The following is a 12157-nucleotide window of genomic DNA, read 5'->3' on the forward strand; positions in this document are numbered from 1 at the left end:
AACCATGACTAATGTTTTTCAACTTCTTACCCGGGTAGAAATTACCTTAAAGATGCTTACAAACATGAGGTGTTCTTCTACAGGAGTTCATCCATCATCCCAGGAATAAAAAAAAATTGCATAACACACTAAAAATAATCCATGTAGGACAGCACATGGAGGTGTCTCCATTCAGACAAGACTCAAATCTTTCTTACAGAAACTATCTGAAGTTTTCATACCATTAAGCTGAAAAGGCATGTCTGTGTAACATGACATGAAGTACTTTTTGAAAAACACCTTGGCAGTAAAAAAGGACTTTATCCTCAAATTCTGTGAGCTGGATGACTGATTGGATATTTGGAATTTTCTTCTCAACTTCATCAAAAAAGATGAGAAAAATATGTATTAGGAATAGTTTGAGCAAAAGCTTTAAAGCAGTTGTATAGACATGCACTGAGGTGCCCACCAGCAATGGGAAGCGAAGGAGAATATCCAACTGCAAACGAGTAAGCCTTCAAAAAGAAGGAAATGTCTATCAACCTTGCATTCAGTACCTTAAATCACTGGTTGACTCACATTTGAACACAATGTGTACGCTTTGTACATGAAAGCTCTAAGTTCAGAGCCAGAATGATGCTTTATTTCTAAAACTTTCCATTCAATCAAGTTTTGTATATTGCATCACCACCACTACCTTTCTTTTCACACATTTTTGAGCTTGGTGGTCAATGCATACAGTAAGAGTTCAGAAAAGTTCTTATGAAGTCATCAGTGCTCTGATGAGGTCAACAAGGACACAAACACAGAACTTGACGACAATCTGGCAGTGAGATGGGGTAGTGTCAGATACGGAACTTCATCATGTATATTTCTGCCTCTTCTAGAAAAATGATATTGTTTTTAACAAAGCTGTAAATTATTTAACCTTGTAGTAGCAGACGTGCCCATCTCAGTGTTGGACAGGGTACATATTAAAATTAAGAAAATAAATTATTCTGTGTGACCATTGGCAGGATTTTCAAAAGCAGGCTCTTACTAAAATGAGAATTTTAACTTCATAGAGTGAAGGGTTTAAAAAGTTAACAGTTTTTGCAAATTACATCTTATATGTCTTTTACAGAGCCATGATAAAAAAAACAGAGTAGTAAACCAGCTCTTAAAAATAAGTTGGTTTGATTTAATAATCAATTAATCAATTTAATAATTAAAATCCTGTCTCATAGCCTTGATATCCTTCGGGGAATTTCTATATGTGTCATTCAGAAAATCACTCCAGCAAAACCTCACCCCGAAGAATGGCACTCTCAATCTCTAGCACTATTTCAGGGAGAGATTTTTCTACACTGAAAGTAATGAAGTTTTCTGGTGCACTAGGTGGCTCCAGAGTATCAAACTGAGACTTGAGAAGTTCAGGTGGCATAAAATGACCTCTCCGCTTCTCCAGGCGGCCAGCAATGATGTCCTTAGGTCCATCCAAATGAACAAAGAGGATCTTCAGTGCTGGGTTTTCTCCTGGTTGCTGTGGCTGGTTGCTTTCAGTTGCAGATGCTCCACTAATTAACACACGCCTGTACATCTTCTTCAGTGCAGAACAGGCCAGAATTGTATCTTGTCTAGATGCATCTTCTCTATGAAAAAGAAAAAAAAAGCAAAAGTCTTTACATATTTACATGTGGTATAACAAAAATGGCTTGTTACTTCTGCTGAACAAGGTAGACAAGCCCTAGCTCCTCAAGAACGACAGCCATGGGAGTAGTGGCATTTTGACAGTGGTGTTTGAGTAATTTTGACAGGAGTTTGAAACCAAATTTCTAATCCAGGTAAAGATATGATTTGAAAGTGAGGTCAGGCTAGCTAACCTCCTGGTAAAATCTCAGTCTTAGGGACCTTGTATACTAGCCACCATTCTTTCCTAAATTAAATTCAATTCTAGTACAAGGAAGTGTCAAGATCATTTCCTTAATTGCTGAGAACAGGAACTAAATATCCATAGAAACACCTATCCATTATCTATAAAATTACTATACTATTCTCTCTAAAGGTAAGTGGCTGATAAACAGTACAGACCACTGTTCTTAAATACTCCATATTTTCAATACCTGTTGTCACTGTCTCAGATTTAACTGTAATATTTTGTTTCCTGAAACTCATTGGCAGCACTGCATTTATGCTTACTTCAGATTAAACAAGAGATTGCAGGTCAGTGAATGCTTTGCACATGTATTTTCTGCTGACAAGCTTTCTTAAAATAAAGCATTTAACTTTGGGTGTGCTTGTTCCACCAAAAAGCAAATCCAGAATTAGTTGTCTCTATGAAGAGTAAGTAAAATTCCTGCCTAAGGAAATATATTCTGTAATAAAATTAAAATCAGGTATAAACCTATCTATATAAACCTATTCAATGATAAAAATCATACTATGGTCATCAGACTTTGGTTCAAAGGGAAGTAAGAACTTTTAATACCTATCATTACCACCTAGGTAGGTCAGTGACAGCCTCAGCTACTAATAAGTACTGATAATTAAACATTGGCATTAGGCTCTTTTAAAGTATAGTTTTATAAAGTTTCCAGAGCTGGGCAGTGGCATTGAGCTATCACATAACATAAAGCAATGGATCCAGCAGATAATCCAGTCAAATTTCTCAATGAATTAACCTGTGCTCCAATGAGGTATGCTCACCTAATGTGCACAAGCAAGTGTAAAGCCTGGCTGAACAGTCCCTTCCCTCCCAACCTTTTTCCTCATTTGGAACATGCTCCAGTCCCTTCATCATTGTTGTATGCTCTCTAGTATGTCCATGCCTCTCATAATGAGGAGCCCAGAACTGACACAGCACCTGAGGTGTGGCTCACCAGTGCAAAAGGAGAGGGGAAGGATCACCTCCTTTGACCTGCTGGCAATACTTGGTCTAATATAGCCCAGGATTTTGCTGGCCCGCCTTGCCAGAAGAGCACATTGCTGGCATATGTCCAGCTTGGGTTGTCCACCACAGCTCCCTCAGGCCCTTTGCTGCTGCTTTCTAGCTGAGTGCCCCTCAGTGTCCATACTAGTGCTTGGGGTTGTTCCTTCCCAGGGGCAGGATTTTGCACTTTCTAAAAGGTTCCTACCAATCTGCTTCTACAGCCTTTCAAGGTACCTCTCCATCAGTTACTCCTCCCATTTTGGGGTCATCTGCAAATTAGCAGAGTACACTCAAGCAAACTCAAACTGTGTCAAACGAACTTGGCACTGTATCTTATTCAAAATAACAGTATTTTATCCTACTGTTATTATTGGTGTATTTTGTGGTTACGTTCTTTGTAAGTAGCTAATGTCAGGTTTATTAATAAACTGGATCCTTGAAATTATTTTTACACAGATAGTAGAAAAACAACCATCATTGCAACAAATTCCCACTTTATTTCTCAGGGATTAGCTCACCATCAGCAATTATTATGACAGTTTAGATTAGTAAAAATAGAATGACTTTACTACTTGCAGTATTTCTTTACACTACCACATACTTTTCTACTTTGCAATGCAACAGGGAAAAATACTTTTGGTACTTCTGTCTTCAGCTAAAAATTTTTAAAACTCCATATTCTCTTACCTCCTTAGTATGTCATGCAATGCACAAAGCCAAGGAATCCTGTCCTAGAAATAAAACAAGTTAGTTAAAAATTCTTTAGAAATTAATTTGAAACTATTGCTTCTAGCATCTCAGATATTTAACTAGAGGTAAAAATTAGCATTAAACTGTACAGCAAGTTCAGTTTTGAATCTCTTTCTTCCTCTATAGATTTGCAACCACTGCCTGAAGGCTACTAAGAAGTGCTAGTCTTATTATGAATAAGATGCTTTTAGTGGAATAGTACTTTTTATATTACACGTACCTACAAGTATATGAAGGAAGTAATATGTATGCAGATGTAGCATGCACCTTGTAAACCTCTGAAGCACAGTTAGCTTATCTCGCTTCTATTACACTATTCAAATGTACAGCTTGAGTTATTAATTCTTCTCCCTTATATAGTGTCATACACACCCCTCCATCCCTGTTTTGGATCCAAGTTGAAGGTTTCAGGAACAGACAGATCTAAATTAGTTATCTGCAGTAATTATGTCAGTAGCAATCACAAATAAATGTAACCATAGCCACAATTTCTCAAAACTTTTGCCCATTACTTAGGCAAACACAATGTGAGTGATTAATCAGATGCTTATTTAATCTGAAATTTTAAGCTGCTGCAAACTTTTGTCATGCCTAATGAGCACTAAACAACTGCTCCCATTTAATCTTTCAGTGCTGTTACTGCTGGGTGAGCACAACAAATTATAACATGGACAAATAAATGCAACAATTTATTGTTACTTTCATTACAGAATATATTACCCTTGGTATTCAAGAAGGCCCTCACAATTTTGCACCTCTCATTTTTCAGAAGAGATGCTTTCCTCTTGCTGAGCACCATGCAGCAGTGATTTAGTCTTTCAAGTGTACAATGCTGCTACAGACAACATACAGGCTTCCAATCACTAGTGAAAGATACAAGTTTTTAACCAGAATCTAGAATATTTTTTTCAATCTAAACTAGCTAAGGACTTGTCCCAAAATATTTGAAGGACTAAAAAGAAAAAGTGGAAGCCTTGCAAAAAAAAGAAGAAAAAAAAGTAGGAGCTTTGCAAGATTTTTCTATTACAGCTAAATCCTTAAAGTCTTTTTCAAAAGATCCCGTTACTGCCTCTTGCCCTGTTTCTAAGCTTGGTATGTTTTTAGATTGATTACATCTGTTCACCAGCATTGTTTAGTTTATATTCTTCATTTAAAAGTCTTTATCTACATTTATAAGTGCATATTTCTCTAGAAGCAGTAGACATGAACTTTTTAAATTCTTCCTGGTTCTTTACAGGAAAAGTGGCTTTAACTGTAAACCCACTGTCCTAATTGATGGCAAATGGAAAAATCCTTTTTTTCAAGCTGTACCATTAAGCTATTAGTACTTCAAGCATTGCCAGTCCATGGGATTGTCCTGCTCCGCTCTGCACTGGGGCAGCCTCACCTCGAGTGCCATATGCAGTTTTGGGCACCACAATATAAGAATATAAATATATTGGAGCGCATCCAAAGGAGGCCAATGAGGATGCTGAGGGACCTTGAGGGGAAGGCCTATGAGGAGTGGCTGAGGTCACTCGATCTGTTCAGACTGCAGGAGACTGAGGACAGACCTCGCTGCAGTTACAACTTCCTCATAAGGGAAGGAGGAGGAGCAGACACTGATCTCTTCTCTGCGGTAACCAGTGACAGAACCCAAGGAAAAGGCCTGAAGTTGTGTCAGGGGAGGTTTAGGTTGGGTATTAGAAAAAGGTTCTTCACCCAGAGGGTGGTTGGGCACTGGAACAGGCTCCTGAGGGAAGTGGTCACAGCACCAGCCTGACAGAGTTCCAAAGTTGTTTGGGCAGCACTCTCAGGCACATGCTGCAATTCAGAATCATAGAATCACTGGGCTTGGAAAAGACCTTCAAGGTCATCAAGTCCAACTTTTGAGTGAATACCACCATGATAGTTAAACCATAGCATTAAGTGTCTACTTGGGTTTTTTTTAATACTTCTAGAGATGGTGACTCCACCACTTTTCTGAGCAGCCAGTTCCAAAGCTTAGCCACTCTTTCAGTGATGAAACTTTTCCTAACATCCAACTTGAACCTCCCCTGGCACAACCTGAGACCATTTTCCCTTGTCCTAATCCTTGTTACCTGGGAGAAGAGGCTGACTCCCATCTCAGCACAACCTCCTTTCTGGTAATTGTAGAGACTGATAAGGTCTCCCCTGAGCCTCCTTTTCTCCAGGGTAAAAACACCCCCAACTCCCTCAGCCACTCCTCACAGACTTGTGCTCCAGACGCTTCAACAGCCTTGTTGCCCCTCTCTGGACATGCTCCAGCACCTCAGTGTCCCTCCTGAATTAAGGGGCCCAGCACTGAGCCCAGCATTCGAGGTGCAGCCTCACCAGTGCTGACTACAGAGGGACAATGACTGTCCTGGTCTTGCTGGCCACACTACTGCTGATACAGGCTAGGATGCCATCGGCTTTCTTGGCCATCTGAGCTTGTGCTGGTTCATGTTCAGCTGCTGCCAACCAGCACTCCCATGCCCTTTTCTGATGGGCAGCTTTCAGCTTTTCTGCCCCAAGCCTGTAGTCCTGCCTGGGGCTGTTGTGACCCAAGGACAGGACCTGACATTCCACCTTGTTGAAATTTATGTGATTGGCCTCAGCCCATTGATCCAGCCTGTCCAGATCCCTCTGCAGAGCCATCCTACCCTACAGCATATCAACACTTCCATCCAAACTGGTGTCACCTACAGACTTACTGAAAGCAGTCAATCTCCTCCATATCATCAATAAAGATGTTAACCAGGATTGGCTGTGACGCTGATCCCTGGGGAATATACCAGTGACCAAAAATCAACTGTTGCTCCATTCACCAACACCCTCTGGGCCTGACCATCCACACAGTGAACAGTGCACTCATCCTAGACATGGGAAGCCAGTTTCTCAAGGAGGATGCTTTGGGAAATGGCATCAAAGGCTTTACTAAAGTCCAGGAAGACGACATCCACAGCCTTGCCCTCATCCATTAGGTAGTTCACCTGAATGTAGAAGGAGGTCAGGTTGTGCAAGCAGGACCTGCCTTTCCCAAACCCCTGCTGGTTGGGCCTGATGCCCTGGTTGTCCTGCATATGCCATGTGATGGTACTCAATCTGTTCCATAACCTTCCGTGACACTGAAGCCAGATTTACAGGCCTGCAGCTCCCTGGATCCTCTTTCCAATCCCTTCCTGTAGATGGGCATCACATTGGCCAACCTCCAGTCATCTGGGACCTCCCAAGTTAACCAGGTGCGGTGATAAATGATGAAAAGTGATTTGAGAGAAGGGTAACAAATTGTTTGAGTTTTCTTGTGCAGGGCCATGTGATGGATTCTGTGGTTCTTGTGGGTCCTTTCCAACTCAGGATATTCTAAAATTCTATGATTCTAATCCAAAACTGCAACTCTGTGTGTGGAGTGTAGAGGGGGAGATTTCTCACAAATCCTGAAACCACAGCATACCCCTTGTGAACTGCCAAGCATCCAATAAACTACTTTTATACGCAGAGCCTTTTTTGACACAAGAAGCCTCCCTCACCTTGCCAAATGCAGACCTATGTTTACAGTCAAACTAGTCTACGCAATAAACCACAATCTACTTTAACAAGAGCTGCATGAAGTTACAGAGATAAATGTGTGGACAACAATTCTTTCAGGGCTTATTCAAGGTACCTCATCAGTGAGTGGTATCCCTTCTGCCATTTTCTTTCTATTCTCTAGAGGATGATAATCATCTGCATCGTAGAATTTCCATCCCAACTAAGAAAAAAATAAATTAATTATGGATCGTTCAGCTAGATCAGGTGACGTAACAATGATTTCAGAATTCACAAAGGCGACACCTAAGAAATTACAGGCTTCTTGCACCACAGTATGAATCACCGTTTATGCCATAATGATTAGCAAAACAGTACTAGGGCAGCTTGATAACAACAACAGCTGTTGCATCACGGCACTGAGCCGAAGTCGGTGCAGGCGACACTGCGCCAGGCAAACCCGGCTCGGGAGACCAGCAGCCCGGTCGAAGGCCGTCGGCCCGGCGCAAGGAGGTGCCTGCCCGCCCCGGCACGCCTCCGAGGCGGCGGCCCCCACACGCTCCTACCTTAGCTGCGAGCCGCGACCCGACCGTGGTCCTGCGGGGAAGCACAAAGGGCCGGTTACGCACCCGCACCCCACCGCATCCCCACCCGCACCGCACCCGCACCGCCGGGCTCCGGCACCGCCGAGCCCCCGCCCGGGCACCGCCGCAGCGCCGCCGCTGCTCCGCCCCCCGCCCGCTACCTACTTCCCCGAGCCGCTGACGCCCATCACCACCAGCAGCACCATGGCCGCCCGGCGCGCTCTGCCGCTGCCCTTCTGCCCCTCTGCCCTCCTGCGCCGCCGCCCCGGCCCGCCCTCGGCCCCGGCCGCGGGAGGCGGGTGCGAGCCCGCTCCGGCCCCAGCGCCGCCGTGCGGGAAGCGGCCAAAGCGCCTCCTCCTGCCCCGACGCTGCCGTCATCCGCTCCCCGTCTATGGGAACCCGGGACACCCGTGTCCTATCTCTCGCTCCTTTTCCCCGCAGTCGGTCCTTGTGCTGAAGTTACCTGATCTTCTCCCAAACCCTCTTTGTCTCAGGCTTTTCAGTCTGGTCGGGCGTTTCTCTCCCACCGGGTCCTAGCACGGTATTCGCCATTTGCAGCCTCAGCAACACACGCAGTAATTTCTGCAGTGCGTGTTGAGGTCTGCATTGATGCTCGTTGAAGTCTGTACTACCCTTTGGTGATAAAGGCCTGCCTTTAAAATTTAATTAAGGCATCAGCCATGCCGTGGCTAACTTCGTTTTAGTATTTCTTAAAGCATTGTTCCGGTCATACTTTTAGATCACTGAATTACTGGGTGGGTAAGCCTGGGAAGGACCACCGATGGGGTCATCTAGTCCAATACACCGGCTCAAGCAGGACCCCCTAGAGCACGTTAGGATTCTGCCCAGGCAGGTTTTGAGTATCTCCGGTGAGGGAGACTCCAAAACCTCTCTGGGCAGCCTGCTCCAGCGCTCGGTCACCTTCACAGTAAGGAAGTGCTTCCTGATGATCGAGTGGAACTTCCTTTGTTTCAGTTTCTACCCATTGCCTCTTGTCCTATTGCTCGGCATCACCGAGCAGAGCCTGGCTCCACTCTCTGACACCCTCCCTTCAGATACTGATAGGCATTGATGAGATCCCCTCTCAGTTGTCTCCTCTCGAGGCTGAACAGGCCCAGCTCCCTCAGCCTTTCGCCATAAGAGAGATGATCTAGTCCCTCAGTCATCTTTGTAGCCCTTTGCTGGATCTGCTCCAGGAGCTCCATGTCTGTTTTGCTCTGTGAAGCCTAGAACTGGACATGGCACTCCAGATATGGCTTCGCCAGGGCTGAGAAGAGGGGCAGGATTGTGGAAAATTGTGGAAATGCTCTTAGATACCAAGTATTCTTGCTATTATTATCTACATATATCTGACCTAGCAACATTTTTAAAGCTCTGCAAGGATCAAATGCGGTGATGCTGCCGACCAGCGCTGAAGTTTTCCTGTGCAACGGAGAAGCATCAGCTGCGCCTGTGAGAGCTGCTCCACCCGGTGGCTTCAGGAGGCATGATGTGTGCCCCCTTCATATTTTTTACGTCAATCAAACCTTGGAATAAATTCTCAGAAAGTACATTAAGTACCCCAGTCTGCATGAAATTTTAGTCCCTTTGCATGGCACTTCAAATAACATTATGAATTATATGTGTGTCATCTATTTATTTATTTATTTATTTAAATTGTTGTCTGTCTCTTACCATTTAATTGCCATCTGGAACTGCCTGTATTTCATATACCTATTAAGAAATTCTTAACAAAGCCCAGAACCTTCAAAGTTATTAGGCTATTACTGAAACAGGCCAGTTCTCAGATTACTAACAGACTAAAGTGATTTCTTTAAGGTGCCCTGTGACTGGACAGATATTTTGCTGTAATAGCTGTATTATTGTGCTAAAGTAATTGAATTTGCATGCATCTTTTCCATTTGTTGGCTTATTAATTGTGAGACAGGGAAAAAATGCTTCATTTGGATGAGAGTTCTTGGGAGATCCAAAATAACAGGCTCAAAAATACTAGTGGTCACTTTGACCCTGGACACATCAGAGTTGCTAATCCCATTCCCAGAATTAGGACTTTTAATTGCTCTGTCACAACAATTCCCGAGATTTTGCCAACTTGAAGAGCAACTGACTAGCCTGCCTACAGTGCACACCCAATGGCTTTTGTTGTAACCAGCTTAAACAAGCTTCTCTATTTGGTACCTTCTTTTTCACAATTCATACCCTCACATTTTGAAAAAGAGCCATGTTAGACTGGTGTGATGTTATCTGATAGCTGTTTTATGTCCTTGTTTGTGCAGGAAGTCTTGCCAGGAGTTCTCTTTTACTCAAACCCAGGATAACAAAACATGAGCATGTGCTGGCAGAGTTTGCATGCACTGTACCGGCAGCAGTCCGCTCTGCAGATGCTGCTCCAGGGAGGAGAAAAAGATTTGGAGAAAGCTGATTGAATTGTACAAACACAAGAGCCTATAGGCAATGTGAAGAAGGCAATTACATTCAGACTTCCTGCTTGTGTGGCTCATATGATTTGTGCAGATATAATTCATGTTAGTAGTCAACTGGAGAGATGACTGGATAAAACTCAGCCAAATGGTTGACTTAACAGCATCAGATGGTGTATGCTTCAGTTAAGCACTTAAGATGTCCTTAATTATGTTGTAGATCCAATGAAATATGTGGATCCTTTTCATGTGAGTTGAGTGAGGATTTCCCTTTCAGTCTGTTCTAGTCACAGGACTATTAAATATTTTTACACTTATTATTTCTTTAATAATATGGAAGAGTTTCTTATTAGTCTTCATCATTTAATGATGTATGTACATCTTAGGAAATTTGTCCTGATGCTTCTTCTTTGAAGATCATTTTCTGGAGGTGGCATGGCTACCTTCTTCCTATAATTTAAATTTATTTTCATTTCTAATGTTGTCAGAATGTAGAACTTGATTCTGAATCTCTGATGTGGTTACATAAAAAATCTTCTATGGTTTCATGAATTCCAGAGTACATTCACATAGCTGAAAAAGGAGACAATGGAATGTAAACATCTTCTGATGTTTTATTTATTATATTTATTAATAGGTTAAATTAAAATATAATGACGAAGGATGAACATTCTAGAATTAAAAGCCAAAAACCTCAAGAATATCTACCAGAAAACCCATCAAGTACTTCTCAGCCCCTAAAGAATTTTCCAGACACTGTATCTTTAAATACTTTTAAAAATGGCTTTTGGTATATTTTATGGCTATTAGGAGTATTTTCAGTGTCTTTCTGAGCCTTTCTGGTCTGACTAATTGACTAATATTGAATTTATGGAATTCAGTAAAGCTTCATTTTCTACTTAAATTAGCTGCCTAATTTTAGAGAAGGGTAAAATGAAATATGAATGAGAGAATTTCACTTTCCTGGAGTTATTTCTGTTTGCCTTTACTTTATCTATCTCCTTCCCATGGATACTAGGAAATGTCTTTGTATTCAGAATATTGCCAAATTCAAAGTAGAAAAAACCATTCCCATGGTAATTCCTAATGGAATCTTATGACAATGTAATGGTGAACTACTGTAAAACTGCACAGGCCTCTTAAAGCTTACCAGGAATATCCATCATCATGGACATCTGCTTCTAATAAAGGAGAGGGCTCAGATACATTGAGTGATCTCAGCTTCCTGAATCTTAAGGGGAGTAAGACTCTTTTTCAAGCATTCAAGGCCCAAATTTATGGAGTCATTTAGGGGTTCAAATCAAATCCTGAATACGCATTGATAGTAAGTACAAGGCAGAGAGTGTTAATACAATGTGTTCACTCTGAGGAGAGTAGCTGAAATAAGCTGTACTGCAGTGTTCTGTTGGTCACACTTAGTCCTCATTGTGAAGTGAATAATCATCTAATTGCAGCTGTGTTGATTGAAACTTTGCCAACAGTTTTCAGAATTTGTTTTATGCTATGCAAAATCAGTCAATACATTGTCTGAAGTCCTTTTTGAGGAGAATTTAGTGCCTAAGGGCTTTCTGCACCCAACAGGATTTGTCAGTACTGAAAAAAAAAAAATCAATTTGATAAATGAGTCAAACGTTGAGACATTTGGGATCAGTAAATCAAATTAAAGCTGTTAAATGTTTTAAAAATCACATTAAGTATTTGGATATATTACCTCATCCCATTTTTTTTATACTGAAGCTCAGAGCTTTAGGGTATGGTGTTCATGAAATAAAGAAGGGGTGTTGTAAATAACTCTTCTTATTTTTCCAGTTTGCAGTACGAACACAAACAAACAAACAAAAAAAATAGGTAAGAGGGAATGAGAGTGGCTTTTCTTTGTTGCTTGTAAGTGACACAAGTATGTTCTCAGTTTGATTGCCAAGCTGAAGGAATGACAAAATCATCTGAGCCTAGTTACAGGCAAAAGAGGAATGCAATACTTCATACCATACTACAACCTGAACATG

The 12157-nt window shown here is 42.0% G+C and overlaps 1 protein-coding gene across 3 annotated transcripts; it reads right to left on the reverse strand.

Annotated features, from left to right (window-relative positions):
* Positions 1–574: 574 nt before the first annotated feature.
* On the reverse strand, positions 575–8298 carry IDNK (IDNK gluconokinase). 3 transcript variants are annotated; one of them, XM_039567186.1, is made up of 5 exons: positions 7897–7998; positions 7714–7744; positions 7284–7370; positions 3575–3618; positions 575–1610 (listed from the first exon to the last, which is right to left on the reverse strand). In XM_039567186.1, the coding sequence occupies exons 1-5, from the start codon at positions 7935–7937 to the stop codon at positions 1250–1252; spliced, it is 564 nt and encodes a 187-aa protein (XP_039423120.1). In that variant the 5' UTR covers positions 7938–7998; the 3' UTR covers positions 575–1249. The 3 variants fall into 3 exon arrangements, with proteins under 3 accessions (XP_039423120.1, XP_010402006.2, XP_039423121.1); XM_010403704.3 differs by lacking the exons at positions 7284–7370; positions 7897–7998 and adding an exon at positions 8195–8298; XM_039567187.1 differs by lacking the exon at positions 7284–7370.
* Between the last annotated feature and the right edge of the window lie 3859 nt (positions 8299–12157).

The sequence above is a fragment of the Corvus cornix genome, chromosome Z (assembly GCF_000738735.6).
Source record: "Corvus cornix cornix isolate S_Up_H32 chromosome Z, ASM73873v5, whole genome shotgun sequence".
Lineage (NCBI taxonomy): Eukaryota > Metazoa > Chordata > Aves > Passeriformes > Corvidae > Corvus > Corvus cornix.